This window comes from Cucurbita pepo, chromosome 2 (genome assembly GCF_057944985.1).
Source record: "Cucurbita pepo subsp. pepo isolate OVF chromosome 2, ASM5794498v1, whole genome shotgun sequence".
Lineage (NCBI taxonomy): Eukaryota > Viridiplantae > Streptophyta > Magnoliopsida > Cucurbitales > Cucurbitaceae > Cucurbita > Cucurbita pepo.
In genome coordinates this window covers 2226320-2242719 of record NC_141799.1, presented here as the reverse complement: position 1 = coordinate 2242719, position 16400 = coordinate 2226320, and the positions used below count along the sequence as shown (strand labels likewise).

General features: G+C 35.9%; 3 protein-coding genes and 1 long non-coding RNA gene across 5 annotated transcripts; all 4 read right to left on the bottom strand.

The window, feature by feature from the left end:
- Positions 1-49: 49 nt before the first annotated feature.
- Positions 50-4800, bottom strand: LOC111788150 (uncharacterized). Of its 2 annotated transcripts, XM_023668381.2 has the most exons (8): positions 4154-4796; positions 3241-3331; positions 3043-3151; positions 1625-2817; positions 1502-1552; positions 1319-1417; positions 816-980; positions 50-408 (listed from the first exon to the last, which is right to left on the bottom strand). In XM_023668381.2, exons 4-8 carry the CDS (start codon positions 2783-2785, stop codon positions 259-261), a joined length of 1626 nt encoding a protein of 541 aa, XP_023524149.2. In that variant the 5' UTR covers positions 2786-2817; positions 3043-3151; positions 3241-3331; positions 4154-4796; the 3' UTR covers positions 50-258. The 2 variants fall into 2 exon arrangements, with proteins under 2 accessions (XP_023524149.2, XP_023524152.2); XM_023668384.2 differs by lacking the exons at positions 3043-3151; positions 3241-3331 and having other exon boundaries at positions 4154-4800.
- Positions 4801-7017: 2217 nt separating this feature from the next.
- LOC111788356 (uncharacterized) lies at positions 7018-9521 on the bottom strand. Its single transcript, XR_015419953.1, has 3 exons — positions 8972-9521; positions 8413-8595; positions 7018-8279 (listed from the first exon to the last, which is right to left on the bottom strand). It is a non-coding gene; the product is annotated as an uncharacterized LOC111788356 (long non-coding RNA).
- Positions 9522-9745: 224 nt separating this feature from the next.
- LOC111788285 (uncharacterized) lies at positions 9746-10883 on the bottom strand. Its single transcript, XM_023668608.2, has 2 exons — positions 10481-10883; positions 9746-10305 (listed from the first exon to the last, which is right to left on the bottom strand). The coding sequence occupies exons 1-2, from the start codon at positions 10735-10737 to the stop codon at positions 9915-9917; spliced, it is 648 nt and encodes a 215-aa protein (XP_023524376.2). The 5' UTR covers positions 10738-10883; the 3' UTR covers positions 9746-9914.
- A 2755-nt stretch (positions 10884-13638) lies between these two features.
- LOC111788222 (putative WRKY transcription factor 11) lies at positions 13639-15525 on the bottom strand. Its single transcript, XM_023668502.2, has 3 exons — positions 14660-15525; positions 14091-14216; positions 13639-14001 (listed from the first exon to the last, which is right to left on the bottom strand). Exons 1-3 carry the CDS (start codon positions 15397-15399, stop codon positions 13827-13829), a joined length of 1041 nt encoding a protein of 346 aa, XP_023524270.2. The 5' UTR covers positions 15400-15525; the 3' UTR covers positions 13639-13826.
- Positions 15526-16400: the final 875 nt, after the last annotated feature.

Below are 16400 nucleotides of genomic sequence, written 5' to 3'. Positions count from 1 at the left end.
ATACAAGCACGGAGACCTATTATCAAACGCCATTGAAACAAGTCGAGCATCAACTTAAGAGACCCTTTTATCAAAAGCATCAACTTATGGACAATTTTGATGCACAATTCAATTGAGAGTTCAGATAAAACTGCTTGAGTTTGTTGGTCAATTGGGATGAAACAAATCTATTCTGTACAAACAAACATGAAGTTGCAGACAGAGAGAGTTGTAAATTTGAAGAAAGTGGGCACACTATCCGTCTGCAGTTATCTTATGTCATTTGAAAGGGTGAAGCAGCTGGCTGGCTGCTGATGCTTTACAAATAGGACACCAGTTCTTCAACCTCAACCATTGTTGAATACAAGCTACGTGATACTTATGCTCACATTGCAGTCTCCCAACTTCATCTCCTATCAAATATTCTTCCTGCAAAGAGTTTTTGACAAAATATTTAAAGCTATAATTGGCAAACCAAGAAATTTATCCTAGTTCTGTTAGAGGTATCGTCCTGCAAAAAGTTGGAAGAGATGACTTTCTTGGTATGTTACGTGATTAATAATCTCGTTAGATTACAATATAAGTGAAACTCAATGACCTCAAGAACAAGGTGATTGTCCAGGCAAAGATCACAAAGGAAATAGGCAACAGAGAGCTATAATTTGAATTTCTTAGGCCTTTCTTCGACCGGGTATGCATTGGCTACTCATGTTATTCTCAAAGAGGGTTTTTAAGTCACTTTTACATTTGCTCTCTTTCATACTAGACACTAAATCTGTCGTTCTGTCGTAAATCAATCAAGATCATAGTAGTAAAGGAAGGATAGGAAAGGGAACCTGACAAATACAACATTTGATGTCGCTCAACTCCTCGATAGAGCCCGTGGCTGCTCTTCCTCCTGGTTTAGACTGATAAATGCTTGTATCAAGGCATTCTGTCAGGGCTTCTTCAGATAGTGCTGTGCTCACAGTCCCCATTCTCTCTTCTAAATCTAAAAGTTCCTATTTAAAAGCAGAATAGAGAAGAGAAGTTAGTACCGAGTAATCATCAAAACTGTTAAGTGATAAAGTGCTGCAGCTCTTAGCATAAAATAAATCAGACAGTCCACTAGGTAACTTAGAACAATAACAAGATATTGCCAAGTACTACAACTTCTTATTTTTTTTGTGAGATCCCATTGATTGGAGAGGAGAACAAAACATTTCTTATACAGGTATGGACACCTCTCCCTGGCAGACACGTTTTAAAACCTTGAGAGGAAACCCAGAAGGGAAAGCCTAAGGATGACAATATCTGTTAGGCTTGGGCTGTTACACTTTTTCTTTCAAGAAGTGCTTACCTCATATGTCATGTTATCAATGTCGAGTCTCATGTCTCTATGCTGATCATTGATGTTTAGGCTATTGAGAAACATACTCGTCTCCAGAAGAATGGCTTGCTGCAAGACAAAAATCAAGATAGCAGTCAGCAGCTCATTCTTTAATGAAATAAAAAAACCAAGAGAAAACAAAAGACTGCACACCTCGTAAGTGAGCTCTTCCTCCTGTTCAATCCTCTCCAACGCCAATAGTACCTGAAAATTGTATAATAACTAAGCGACAACTCTTTCCCAGGGCCATAAAATGAGATTTAAGAAGACTATTACCTCTGCAATTCCATTGTGGCATCTAAAACTGTTCAAATTTGTCAAAGTGCTGGAAATATCAGCTTCTGTAGGGGTGGCTCGTCCAATGTCATGTATACTTTGACTATAGTCCTCTGGTTCGGGATAAGTCATGCGGTGCCTGGAGTGTGATTCTGAAGATGACTGAAGTGAACTAAAAGCATTTGAGGAGCTGGAGATATTAGATTGAGGCATCCAAGAATTCATCGCTAGTGAATCCTGCGATGACAGATTATCACTATTGCTTTGATATGAATGCCTTGCCCCACTACATACACTTGTCAAACTTCGAGTCCCATATGATGAAAGAACATTTTGTCTGTGAAATACGTTTCGACCTGGTCGTTGATCAGAAATAAAGATGCCGTGCCGGGAAACACAATTCTGCCCCCGGGAAGTTCCACCCACCTTCTTTCCACGAGAATGGGAACTATTCTCACCATCATATATCATCTTCTTTGTTACATTCTTCCTTCTCACAAGGTTTCTCTCCAGCAAAGAACCATCTGATGGAATTATTTCAGATACTGAATCACAAGGGAGGCTTCTTGAACTGTACCTACTGTTACCACCATTTGATGTCTGGCAAAGACTTCTAGGTTGCATGGATGCATGAGAATCTTGATTGTCCACTTCAAATCTTTGAACAGAGTTTCTCTTAGATTCAGTGTTAGCGTCTGTACTGCAACTTCCCCTTTCCATCAACAAAGTATCAGCAGGCAACGAACTTTCAGATTTTACTTGAAGCCCTGTATGGAACAATACAGGAGGTGAGATAAACTCCAGTTCTTCCAAGTCATCTTGAATGCTATCATTTTCAGAAGAATCTGTTTCAAGCTTAGATGATAGCTTTGCAAAAGGCTCTGGAAAGGATTTCCTGAGATTTCTGATTGCAGAGGAACTCTTTGAGGAACTTCCAACAACTTCTTTACCGCTTGAGCTGCGGAATGGCCTTTTTGAGCTGGTTTGATTTGAACAGCCAACTTGTACACCACTAGTGGTGCATATCCTACCAGTGCAGCCAAGTCGGTTGCCATATCGATTACTTTGATCCCTGTTCTTCACGTTATCCCTCAAAACTACACCAGGTCCCTTCCTAGAAACAATTCCCATATGAACTCTTTTACTGGAATACTCATCCATCAGAAACTATTTGCAGTCTACAAAGCTAGAATCTGCACCAATTAAGGAACATATAAGATATCAGTGTAACAATTAAACTAAGCAAAAAGGGAAAAGGATAAGAAAGAAAGAACAAAACAAGAAAATTTGGATATCATAATACAGAGACTAATAAAAACAGAGTGCGGTAAGACTACCAAATGTAGAGAGATAAATGAGGAGCAACCCATGAAAACCACAAATTACTCCCAAAATTTTGAGGAGAATATGAAGATTACCTCTAATCTCTTCAGCACAAAACCAAACAACTGATTATCTCAACTTGAAATTTTGCTAAGTTATATCCTTGAATGCAGGAAGCGCTTTTACTTTTTCACTTAACCTGATCTGCACCCATTAAGACATTCACATATCAGAACCCTTCCGTTCAATCAGGTTCATACTCTCTGACTCGATGGGAAGAAAGTAGTGATTACCTGATGTATCACTGTGTCATGCAGTTTGAAAGAAGCTTTTCTTTGTCGTCCTTTTATCCTCTTTTTTCCCCTTCAATCATATCGACTCGATCTAGAGCGACATTATCATGATTGTGAGTTGAACTTTTTTGATGTTAAACAAACATGAACAAGATGCACAGGATAAAGTAGTAAGGTCCAAAACAAGGCTAAATCCATATATGATCATGATTAATTGAACCTGGGAAAACCAACATTTTAATAGGTCCAACTGTACTTCTGTCACAATCTAGAACTGCAGGCATTTGGAAGTATTGAGTACGAAAGAATAATCAGCTAACTTATCCAAAGCATTGTATATGACAATACAAAATGGATATTGGATAATACTCGAAAGAAGAAACCCAATCAAAATACTACAAATCATTGGAAGAAATCCCAAATTCATTTAGGACAACTAGAAAGGGACCGCCACTTGAATATCCAAGACACAAAACTATGGAAATGCCCTCAAACAGAAGTGCACAATAGGAACCGAATACCTGTTCTTCAAGTAATATTTCTAAAGAAAAGGCCATTAAAAGAACAGAGCAGAAGAATCTGAAGGACGTAAGTTATAATCCATCCTCATGGATTGTGGATCTCAATGGATTTTCCCGGACCGAACTGTTGCTCGATTCCTACCTAGAAAATGTTCCTGTTCTAAAGGCAATCGGGCTACAATGTATCTCAATCAACCAAAACGGAAGAGTGGAAAAGGTCTAATGAACAAACCAAACAAAAGGAAATTGCCATAATTGATATAGACGCCAAAAAAAAAAAAACATTTGGATCATTTATAGTTGGCTACTTCAAGAAAACAAAGAGAAAACAGAACTCATCAAAAAGACACCAAAAAACTTCATAAAAGTCGGAAAGCTTTTAGAAACTGAACCTGCTAGAATCGCAGCACCGAACTTCAAATCTACCACGTCTCCACCTTCTTCTGGAAAAATTATGGACAAAAGACCGAGTGATGAAGATGAACTTTCTGAAGACGCTTTCTTCACCTTCACTTTCGAGCAAGAATGGCGGTGAAAGAAAGAAAGAATGGGAAGATGATCAAATACGGAAAAGATGGAAAAGATGAGGAGATCTTGAGTGTGTTAAATATACAGATACAGAGAGATTCTTTTCTTAGAAGCTCAACTGAAGACTAAAATGGTGACGTTCAGCAGCAGCAAGAACAAAGAAATGGCGGTTTCTGCGATATCAGCCGTCGGATCGGAGTGCTCTGTACGGCCTATGATCTACGGTTGAGGATCATTCTTAAGTCTCAACCCATCATTTTATTACGCGATTTCACTACGGTGTCAGTGGCAGGAATTATTGAAAAGAAATTAAAAGATGTGTACGAAATGAAAAATAATGTTGCCAGCTCTGGGGGCATAAGCGTCATTTTGATGCCCTCTTTAATGGGCCCTCAGCGGCCCGTTTAGTGAGCTATCGCAGTATTGGGCCCACTACCCCTTCCCTGTGGTCCAGATAATTTCTTTTTTTTTTTTTTTTTTTTCCTTTCGTCCTCAAAATTATTAATTCTTGTAGGAAAATTATAAGAACAACCATAAATTGTTCAATTTGCAATATCATTATCCAAAAAATAAATAAATAAATAAATAAATAAAATACAAAATGAAATTGTAATTTATACCACTATCTCCTTAATATTTAAAAATAATAATAATAATAATAAAAGATGTAGGTTACTATGTCTAAACCTAATTTAAAATGTATTATTCAAAACGAAATAAGTAGATTTAAACATTTCTACGCAATTTAAACCATATAATTAATTTTCAAGTTGGCTTTGCCTGTTGCCCAAAATTAAAATAATAACATTAATAAAATAAATAGAAAAGTAAAAACTATGGTCAAATATGGCCTACTTTTTTACCCAAAATATCATGCCTTGCCATCATTTTAAAGCGTGGCCATTTCATAATATTCATTCTTTTTGTGGAAGGGAGATGGTCCACTTAAGCATGATTTTATTACCTAATGTATTGAGAGGGAAAGGTTCTCTACAAAGTTCTCAAAACACAATAATCTTTTACCACCATCTTTGAGGAAAATAATGTCCAATAATAAGGCCCTTCAATACCAAGCTTTAACCCTTCCATTGACCTTTAACCTAACTTACAAATTTGGTAGTTATCTTATTAATGTCTCACCGAATCTTAACTTGATAACTTTATGTACTTCGTATAAAAGACGTATATTTCAATGATGTAGTAAATAGGAAAATGGAAGGACTATTTCTACAATTTTGTAGGAAAGTGTTTTGCACACTCGGATTGGTTTATATATCCAAGGGAAAATAAAATGTAAGATTTAGTTTAAGAATTTATCGATCTGTAGCTAAAGAAGGTTAAGAGACGAAGGTGGAGGGACAAGGATGAACATGAGTGGATTTCGAGGAAGTTTTGAAAGTTTGAGAGATTTTGGAGCGATTTCCACTTGGTTATGGAAAATCAACTAGTTCAATTTTTCCGTATTAACTATTCAAAATCCTAATAATCCAATTTGTATACATGTAAATTCAACCATTGTTTACGCTTTAATCAACTTGGTGATCGACAAAGCTAAAATTTTATTGAAAAATGAATATTTTAGTTAACCCTAGAAAGCTCCTAGGAATGAGTTAAATCGAAATCTGAAGCTAGAATCTGATGACCATTATCGTAACTTTCTAGAACCTTTAGATGGGATCAAAGGAAGCTGATCATCTCAAAACGAAGATCAAGGAATAGGCAAAATGGAGATTTTGATTGAACTAATCTATTTGTAACAGCCCCAACCGATAGCAGATATTGTCCTCTTTGGGCTTTCCCAAGAGAGGTTTCCACACATTTATAAGAAATGTTTCGTTCCTCTCTCCAACCAATATGGGATCTCACAATCCATCCCTTTGAGGCCCAGCGTCTTCGCTGGTACACCGTTCACCGTTCACTATCTGACTCTGATTCCTTTTGTGACCGTAGAAGCATGAGGATGAAAGAAATTGGCAAATGGGAGAGGACAGTACCTGGATGAATGTAATGTGGCTTTGCCCCCACTCATAAATAATGACCATCACCATGTGGGCCTCCTCTCCATGCATCTGTATCTTCCTCAACGAGTTTCCAGAAGTCATTTCCTTGTCGATTGGATCAAACTGCGACACTATACATCCATCTTCTAGCTTTTTGTGTTGTCATCTCAGCTTATTTCAGGCCTTGAAATCCTGTTCAAATTTAGCTTCATCCTTCAGTAAGAACATTAACAAATATCTGGCCAAGTTTATCATGCAACTTGTTGATTGTTGCCTTCAAAAACAAGCTCCATTTCTATCATCAAATACTCAAAAGTCGCTTCACTAGGATATTTGGGTAGAATTTGGCATCATGCGACTAACAGTTAGAATAAACTAATTAGCTCGACATGTTAAGCCAATTGGAACATTTTAAAGGTACGAAAACAAATAGACAAAATGCTCAAAAGTTCATTTAAACTACCCCACACCAACCAAAAACAACAAGGAGAGCTATGCATAAAGACATTTGCTCTATCCTGTACAATTCAACTAAAAACATTTGTCTATTTGCATAAACTAATTATCTATCTGTACAATTCAATCCCTATCCTGCCGCTTACTAGTTATGTATAAACATGACGTACCATCTATACCGCCACAGTTGAGCAAAGCATCAATCATTTCAGTGTATGCTGTTCAATCTTGTGAACTACATGGACATCTTTCAGAATCCCAAAACCCTAAAGAAAAAATGTATTACAATTGATGAATGGAAGGGCTATGTCTGAAAAGTGAATCAAGATGCACAAACTTGTAGCGCTAGGTACCCCCACAGGAGCATGAGCCACTCAAGGAAATTTCAGAACATGCATGAATTATTGTGGGTCAGACCAGAATGAGCAGTGGGGGGAGTAAATATCCTCCTATGGCTATGAGAACGTAATTAATTTGGAAGCTTATATGCATCCATTGTAGCTAAAGAAGAAACATACAGTGTCGACTGGTAAAACAACAAAGGTATATGCATCGCTCTTGATGGATATAAACAGTATCAAATGAGTAGTAACTTGTTTGAGATTATACTTTCCTCTCCAAAGACCATAAAGAAGCCCGAAACTTCTCTCCGTTGAAGAGATTGCACATCAATACTATCATTCATAGAAAAGCTTCCAAATCTATCGAGCCAAATAAACACTAACTAGAAACTAAAATATACACCCATAAACTCTTTAATACCACTAACAACTAAAAATAAGTCTACTACACTATCAACCAAATTTAACTGCAACGCTTAATTGTTCCAATTGAAATGTGGCTGCCATAAAGCATTTGAACTTACCGGACTGGAGACATTATTATGAGCTTTGTAGTGCAGATTATTAGACGAACACGACTCTCCACAATGGTATGATATTGTCCAAATGATCATTCCCTAAATTAGCCGATGTGGGACTTTCATCATCCAACACCTCCCCTCGAACAAAGTACGCCTTCTTTTAATCAAAGCTTGACTCCTTTGGAGTCTTAGTCATTTTTTACTGCCTTCGAGGAGGCTTGACTCCTTTTCTTTTGGAGTCCTTTGTTCGACATTTGAGAATTTACCAATCTATTGGCATGACTAAGTTTAGAGCATTGCTCTGAAACCATGTTAGACGAACACGACTCTTCACAATGGTATATGATATTGTCCACTTTGAGCATATGCTCTCGTGGTTTTGCTTTGGGCTTCCCCAAAAGGCCTCATACCAATGGAGAGAGTATTCTTTGTTTATAAACCTATGATTATTCCCTAAATTAGTCGACGTGGGACTTTCATCATCCAACATAGATAAAGTACAGTAAGCAGCTTAAGAAATGACTTCTCGTAGAAACTGGCCTGGTTCAGTCAAAGCATTTAGAAGACCATAATAAGTGGTGCTGACAGTGCTAGACCTCCAATAGCAGTACCTTCTTCCACAGATTCAAATAATCAAAATGCTTAGTCAACTTTTCTAGCTTTTCCCTAGCCCTGGCAGAGAAAAGACTGAGACTTAACTGGAACAAGAACTAATCCCATATAACTGTCACAATGACGGATTTCCCACATGACTCAACAACAATGCATCAAGGAATCTAAAACTTAGAATGCTTTAATTTATTACCTTCAATAGCGTGCCATAACTGACATTGTCTACTCCACAATTATTTGGTTTGGACATTTCAGTGGAATTCTTCGGAGCTAAATCAATATCACCGCAGTGAGCACAAGCTTCCAGGACAGCATTCATAAAAATTGTATTCAACTTTCCATAAAGTCTCTTCGCAATTTCAATCTCCTCAAATAACTGAGAAAAATTAAGGAACAATATGAAACTCAAGCCCAAAAACTGATTTAATTTCCGAGAAGTATATACTTCAATAGAAATCATCGCTCATAGTTTCTGACGTCGAAATATTTTTCCACACAAATCCGTTACACGAAACCATAAAATTTTATTTAATAAGAACGCATACGCTACCAACACTGAGAATGAACAGGAGAAAGAAAATTAACGGATTCCCCTTAGTCCAGACGCGGCATGATATTGAAACTTCGCATACAACCGCAAGCAATAACATGAGCAAAAAAACTAAGTCCTTAGTGTTTTTCCTCACACTCCAAAAACGAGCAGTCGAGTTGAGTAAAAATTAAAGTAAATATACAACATAAACAAGTAAAACCTTGTGGAGCTACTTCCGGCGACTGAGTAGGACGACAAGAGACGTCAGCCGCTTGAGATTAGAACTCCGAGGAGAGTCTTCCCGGCCGGGCAGTGGCCGTGCGATAAGGAGTCGGACAAGAGGATACGTTCGTGGAATCGGATAAGCATAAAGCCAATGGAGGATAGAATAATGAGGCGATCCGTAGCATCTTCTCCGACGGTGGTTATGAGTGGCGATGAGACAGAGAAGCTAACCATCGGCCATGGGAGCGAAAGAGAGAAAGAAGAGGAGGACGACAAATGTCCGGTATCATTAGGCTGGGCCCGTGGGCCCAATTATCTAGGATGAGGCCTGGCCCAGTTTGCTTTAGTTATGTGGGTACTACAAGGCCCAGCCCAATAAAAACCACCGTAAATTTACTAATTTGCCCTTAAGTGAACATTTTATATTAAAACAATAAAATAAACGTAAAAAGGTGAGTTTTTTTTGCCCACAAGCCCAATAGGAACAAATTAGTAAACAAAATTACCAATTTGCCCATAACATATAAATTGAGTATGGCAAGGCACGTGAATACGCATGACATATTTAAACAATTATTTTATATTTTTTAATTTGACTAATAATTTAAATGCTAAAATTTACTCGACAGAAGTGAGATAAAAACAAACACAATTTAAAAATATATTTTAAAATTAGATAATTAAACAATAAAAATATAGAAATAATTTTCCAAATACATTTTTTAATTCTAAATATTTGGATATTTTTTCATTTCATGCACACTTTGAATTTTGGAAACATATATATACACAATATATATTATTAATTTATCTACATGGACTCATGAAACATAAAAAGAAAAAAGAAAAATAGAAAAATAATTTTTTTTTTTTTTTCCTTTTCTTTTTGTTCAGAGCAATAAGTGAAGAAAGGCCAAACGATTTCATTACACTACGCGTTATTGCTGTTCATATTCTTGCAGATCAAAACAGCTCATTGATTTGAAGCCATTAACGAGCTTCCGATCGTGGTACCTTTGCCCTAGGGTTTGTCTTCTTCGTTCGTTTTGATCATCATCTTCATCGCTCTCTCGATTTCTTTCCTCTGAATCGGAACCCTCCGCCGTTTGTTGTTGTTGTTCTTCGTCTTCGTTTAGGGCAAGCAGAGGCATCGATTTAGGGTTTCGCCAGCTGTAGAATGAGGCTTTTCTCGACCATTTTGACGCCATTAAAATTCTTCTCCTCTTGTTGAAAGGATTATCCGGCTTCTCTAAATCTTTCACTTGAATCACCTCTGATAAATTCGCAAACGACTTCGATTTCCCCGAGAAATGCCTCGATAAGCCTCCTCTACAATTCCAATCCCCCCGAGGAATTTCATCACATTACAGAGTATTAAATCTCTAATTCGTGTGATTAATCGGAAATTTTAGAGTTCAATCGCCTTTTTCGGCTTCAATTTTCGATTTCTAGGTTATAGGAGAGTGAAAATTAAAGAGATAGAGATAGAGATAGAGAAACTCACTTGATTACAAGAGCGTCTTCGAGAGAATCCAATCCGAGCAATCCTCCTTCCTTTGGCTTGCTCTGCACCTCATCGTCGTCGGAATCATCGTCGGGAACTCCAATCGACGACGACTCCGACGAGTTTTCCCCAATCGAACTACCAGATCCGGACTCGCCAAAACCCAACCCGTCCCGATTATGAGTCTCCGCGACGGCGGAGGAGTTCTCCGACGGGACTTCGATGCTGAACGTCGGAGAACCGAGCAAAACCTCCATCACTCACAGGCGGGAGATCGAATCCGTCGCAGTAGAGATTTCTGAACTTACCTCCGCTCTGCTTCTCCTCGCCGGCAACGCCCAAGGGTTAGGGTTCGTTGTCATCAACCGGCGGCAGATTGGTACCGACTTTTCTGATAGGGAGAGAAAGAAGATAGAAAGACAGAAAGAGAGAAGGGGATAAGGGGGGACTATCACTCTGTGAACTGTTTTTGTTTTAAGTAAATCAAAAATAAAAAAATATATAAAACGAGAAAAAAAAACAAAACAAAAAAGCTAAAAAACTGTTCCACTTGAAATTATTATTACTATTTTTTAATATCCAAACATGGTTATAATTATTAAAATTTCTTTTTATTACATATTTGAAGTATTTTTGGTTAAAAATGATTTTTTTTTTCTAATTACTTCTCAAATGTTTATTAATTTATTTTAATTATTATTTAAAAAAAAAACTATTTTTAATCATCCAAAATTATATGATATAAAAAATATTTAAATACTAAATTGTAATTTAATGAAAAAAAAAACAAAATCATAAATGGATAGGAAGAAGCAAACATTTTGTACCCACAAATATAACAAATTAATGCAACCTTAAAAAAAAGGAAGCGGAGTGTTTGGGAGACGAGATAGTGGAGCCCGATTGCAGATTATTAGGGATTATATATCTACGTGGAATTATGATATTTGCATTAAAGTCTTTTTTTTTTTCTTGTGAATTTAAAATATTATTATAAGAAATTATGAATTGGAGTATAAACTTTAATGGTGGTATATACCAAAAATAGACTAATAAATAATTATTTAAAATGATAACAAATATAGCTCGTGTATAATAAATAGGTGTGAATAGTCAAATATATATATATATTGGAAATTGAACTCCAACAACTTTCTTTCATATAATTTACCTACTTTATTAGGGTTTTAAGAACCATAATGCATTTTTATTTTTTATTTTTTAAATATATTCATTAAAAAAAAGTTTTTTTTATTTATTTTATGCATATAAATTATATAATTTAAGATTACTAGTGAAAAAATAAAAAGACGGAATTACTTGTATTTTGTTAGTATAGTTAATAACTATCAATTTTTTAAACGCTTATTAACCTCCATATTCTTGAGATCATTTTATTTGCACGTGGTATTAATTTATTTATATTCTCTCTTATGTACTCGAGCGCTATCGAGAAATTTGAATTTGAAAATATGTATTTTATGTTCGTGTTAATATCTGAAATTTTGAAAAACAATCTTAAAATGCATTTCATACAACTTTGAATCACAAGTAATTGTCTCGTTTTCTTACTTTTCTTATAGGAGTTTTTTTACAATTTTTTTCTCGAGCGGCTTGCATCGTTTCTATTTTGATTTTGTTAAGAATGAGAAATAGAAATAGAATTGGGACCGAAAGTATGATCTTCGTTAATGTTTACAACGTTTAAATATGATACAAATCATTCACTAATACCTAAAAGAAGGGAAAATATATATCTAACTAAATCTGGTAAATAAGATAAAATATACTACTAACAACTTCAAAAAATAAAGAAAAAATATTAACGGGATATCTAAGATATACTTCATAATTAATTATTAAAATATATTCTCCAAATATCATATCTTAATAGATTTATTTATTTATTATTTGACGGTGGAGTTGAAAGAGAGAAATAATAGAAAATAAACAAAATACGAGTATTGTGTACATAGATGACAAATCACTTGTTTATTTCGATGATAACTCAACCCGTAAAATTGAAATTAAAATTTTTAGCTTGTTCTACATTCTCTCCCTTTTCAACCCCTTGAACGATAGATATTTTTCTAACGCAACTAAATAAACGTGTCAATAAAAACAAAGATTTATTGATGAGTTGGTGGATGGGTGGATGGATTGGGTGAGGGGTTACCTAAGTTTGAGGTGTAAAGCATGGATTGGTATAAGACTAGAGTGGATAATAATCTATCATATAAAGCTCTGTTCATATGAATAGACTATGAGGATGATAAAAGAAGTATTAAAGATTCCATAAACAATCATGATTTTGGCCATTATTGGATAATATCTTTTTTCTTTTTATTTTTTAGATTAAGTCCATAAATATGATATGATAGTATTCAACCATTGATTTTTGTTTTTCTTTTCATATTTTTTTTATAAAAAAATTAGGTAAAATATGTCCAAACCTTATATGAATTTAAATGTGAAAATTATTTAGAATATATATAAAACTATATATGAAATTCTAATTTTCAAAATTGTGAGGACTAAATTATAATTTTGTTGAAATCAAAGGACCAAATCTGAAACTTTTTTTTTTTCCAAGTGAGAGATTGGATTTGTTGATTTGGGTGGTGCTGGGTCTCGTTTTGTACAATCAAATCGCCGTGGAAGATGGGTCATGGTCCAATTAAGTCAAAAGACCATTTTGCCCTTTTATTTGACTTTTTTCAAATTATTATATTTTTTTATTCCAAAACTGTCTAAAATAAATAAATAAAAAAAACATCAATATTCCATCAAGTTGATTAATTTGTAAGGCCCTTTGAATATATGCTTAAAAAAAAAGTCAATTTTCGCAATAAGTGAAATAAAGTATTCAATAAAGTAAGACTTTTTCAGTTCTCAAAAAAATAAATGGATATTATTTAAATCTAACTTTATAATTAATTCTCCAAAAAAAAAAAAAAATCCAATTAGTGGGCCCCACACACCAATTTTTGAATTGATTGATTGAAAACCTCTCACCTGTCACTGACCACCATTCCCCCATCTTTTGACTTTTCGTAGACTTTTACGAATCAACCCCTCAATCTCTTCAAATTTGCATTTTCGCCCCAACTTTTGTTTATATTTGCAAACGCACCAATTAAAAAAGAAGACCACGACAGTAATTAATTAAATCAAATTAATTCTACTCCGGCAGCCACGCGCTGGGCAGATAGAATAGAGATTCTTTCTGCCATTTAACATTTTTTTTTTTTTTTCGTAATGTACAATCATCATGAAGAGAAAAAATGAAGTCAAATTTCAAATTTTCTTTTTTCTTTTTTCCATTTATTTTCTTCTAGCTTGAACTTCAACTTGACTCAAAAACTAAAGCTACTCCGGTGGCCATATTTTCCGGCAAGGAGCTCTGTGTATGGCGATGCTCTCCTTCGTACGTTACAATCAACATCGCTGGATCATTTGGATCCCTCTCCACGTGTTTCCTCGCTGGACATCCTCTCATCGAGCTACACTTGTAATATCCACTGAAAATTTAACAATTATCGAGTTAAAATCGGTAAAATTATAATAAATCGCCACCGTACACGGCGGGAGTTGCTGTTTTTTAACTCACCGTGGGTATGGAGATCCCTTGATCGGCTTCTGACCGTATTTTCTCCATGAGTACTCGTCCGGTGGAATATCGGCGATTTTAGAACTAATCGCCGGGACTCGGATCGTCTTCTTCATACGGTTTTTCCTGTAGAAAAAGACGTCGGTCAACATTTATTGGAATTCGGAAAATATTATTAAAATTCTTAATACACCAGTCGTTGGGGAAGGTGGTGGGGTCCATCACGTGATTTTAAGTCAACGGTCAATATTAAAGGCTGAAAGAACGAGACAAAACTACTTTAATGGCAAGTTGAAAATTTAAAGTGAAATTTTTGGAATTTCGATATATATATATTTTTTTCTAAATTACTAAACCACCACCAAATCGTGTCAGTATCACGCGTGCCGTGCCTACTAACTCGCTAACTAACCCTTATTCCGACTCGGACGAGTCAACTCGTTTTCCACTTCAACTCTGTTCTTTGTTTAGGGTTTCTGTTCTTACGAATATCATAATCACAGAAATATTTGATTGCTTGGCTTTCGAAGTTAGATTCAGTTTGAAGAACGTGAAATTAGATTTGGTACCTTCTCTTTGAGCAATGGCACTTGCCGGAAGCAGAGGTAGAACCGGAGAATTTCCCGGACAAATCTTCGGAATAATCGTGTTCGTGACACCTCTTCTTGTATGGCGGCGCCGAGAGTGGCGGTTTTCCGCCGGAAGCAGACGGAGCCGGTGCCAGAAAGATCGAGGTTCCTAATTTTCCGTTGGATACGCTGCCGTCTCCGGTAATAGCAGAGGACATAAACGAAGAACTCGAAGAGACGCTGAAGGTATCCTTAGAAAATTCCAAATCGGTTCCCTTAGGGTTAGAGTTCAAAATATTCGGCCTAGTGAAATCGAGAGTCATACTCTGAGGCTGCGACTGGAGAAAGTTCGCCGCCGCAGTAACCTTCGTCAGTGGCTGAGCGACGGTGACTGGAGCGGTGAACGACGGAGCAGAAACCGTCGCCGATGAAGTAAACGGAGTAGGAGTGATGTTCATCGCCTGATTTTGAGGAACTGAACCAGACGAGGAGGAAGAGGTCGAATTAGATACCGGACCTCGTCGGAACCTGGCGTGGCCAGTCCGATTGAGAAGCGAAATCACTTTCTTAAACTTCGAAACAGTCGCATCAGTTAGATCAGAGCAATCGACATGGTTTGAAGGTTGCTTGTGAGAAAGAAGACGAACGAGATGCTCCATACTCTTCAATCCTTGCGATGCGGCCTCTTGTATAGCCATCTGATCATCCATCTTCGGAAAACTCATCAGATCCACCGCCATAGTTGAGAACTTGAAGAAAATCGAAGAGAAAACCGAGCGATGAAAACTCTGAACAACTACAAGAATAAGATCATCGTAAGAGAAGAGGAAGATTAGTATTCGGAGAAAGTGAGCCAAAGGATGGAGGTTGGGGATGATTTAATGGCCCTCGAGGTGACCGGATGACCGGGTAAGCAGGTTGGAAGTCAAACCTGATTCTTGATCCAACGGTCAGGATTTGTTCAAAGAACGTACAGAGTGGGGCATACTATGGAATGAAAAAAAAAAAAAAAAAATTATATACATAAGAAATCATCCATTTCAAAATTATAAATATTTTAAAATTACCGGACTTGTAATTTTTTTTAGATTTGACAATAAAACGGTGCGTTTTGCCCTACTCGATATTGGAATTTTGAAAATTCCCATCTTCTAGAATATGTCCATTATGAACCAACAAATAGCGTCCATATCGCGATAAATTGCCGATATTTTAAATTACGCAAAACGACGAACCATACTGTGTTTTGATAAAGAAAGCTGACCAAAAGTGGGGATCACGTGTAGCTATTCTATTATTCTCGTAATTTAAACCCCAAATGTTGACCAAACTTTATTATATTATTTTTTTCAGTCTAAAATTTTAATTTTATTATAATATTTAGTAGCGGAATTTCTAGGAAAAATATTATTTTAATCAGTTAAACAAATTATTTAATAAATTTTAATTTTCTTTATTTTATTTTATTTTTTTTAAAATAGAGAATCCAATAGGTTAAACGAGAACCGTCGAATCGAATCGCGAAACCAACGGTGGGAATTCACCTAGAGAGTTGACCACGACTTTTTAATTTTAGCATTTAATAATTGGCTGGTACATTTTAAATTTCTGCCACGTGTCGAATACATTAAAAGAGTATGGAAATTAGCTGGTGCCAATTAAAGAAAATATTTCGGGGTTTTATTTTAAATAATAAATTAATTATGTGGTGCACTCCAACTTTTAATAAAGTAAACCATAA

Coding starts and splice junctions, on each gene's coding strand:
- LOC111788150 (XM_023668384.2), bottom strand. CDS start 2,785: ATGGATGAGTATTCCAGTAAAAGAGTTCATATGGGAATTGTTTCTAGG. Junction 1,553..1,624: donor GCCACAATGGAATTGCAGAG/GTAATAGTCTTC, acceptor TACAATTTTCAG/GTACTATTGGCGTTGGAGAG. Junction 1,418..1,501: donor AGGAAGAGCTCACTTACGAG/GTGTGCAGTCTT, acceptor TTTGTCTTGCAG/CAAGCCATTCTTCTGGAGAC.
- LOC111788285 (XM_023668608.2), bottom strand. CDS start 10,737: ATGGAGGTTTTGCTCGGTTCTCCGACGTTCAGCATCGAAGTCCCGTCG. Junction 10,306..10,480: donor GAAGACGCTCTTGTAATCAA/GTGAGTTTCTCT, acceptor TTGGAATTGTAG/AGGAGGCTTATCGAGGCATT.
- LOC111788222 (XM_023668502.2), bottom strand. CDS start 15,399: ATGGCGGTGGATCTGATGAGTTTTCCGAAGATGGATGATCAGATGGCT. Junction 14,217..14,659: donor TGCCATTGCTCAAAGAGAAG/GTACCAAATCTA, acceptor CTTTTTCTACAG/GAAAAACCGTATGAAGAAGA. Junction 14,002..14,090: donor AAGGGATCTCCATACCCACG/GTGAGTTAAAAA, acceptor TTAAATTTTCAG/TGGATATTACAAGTGTAGCT.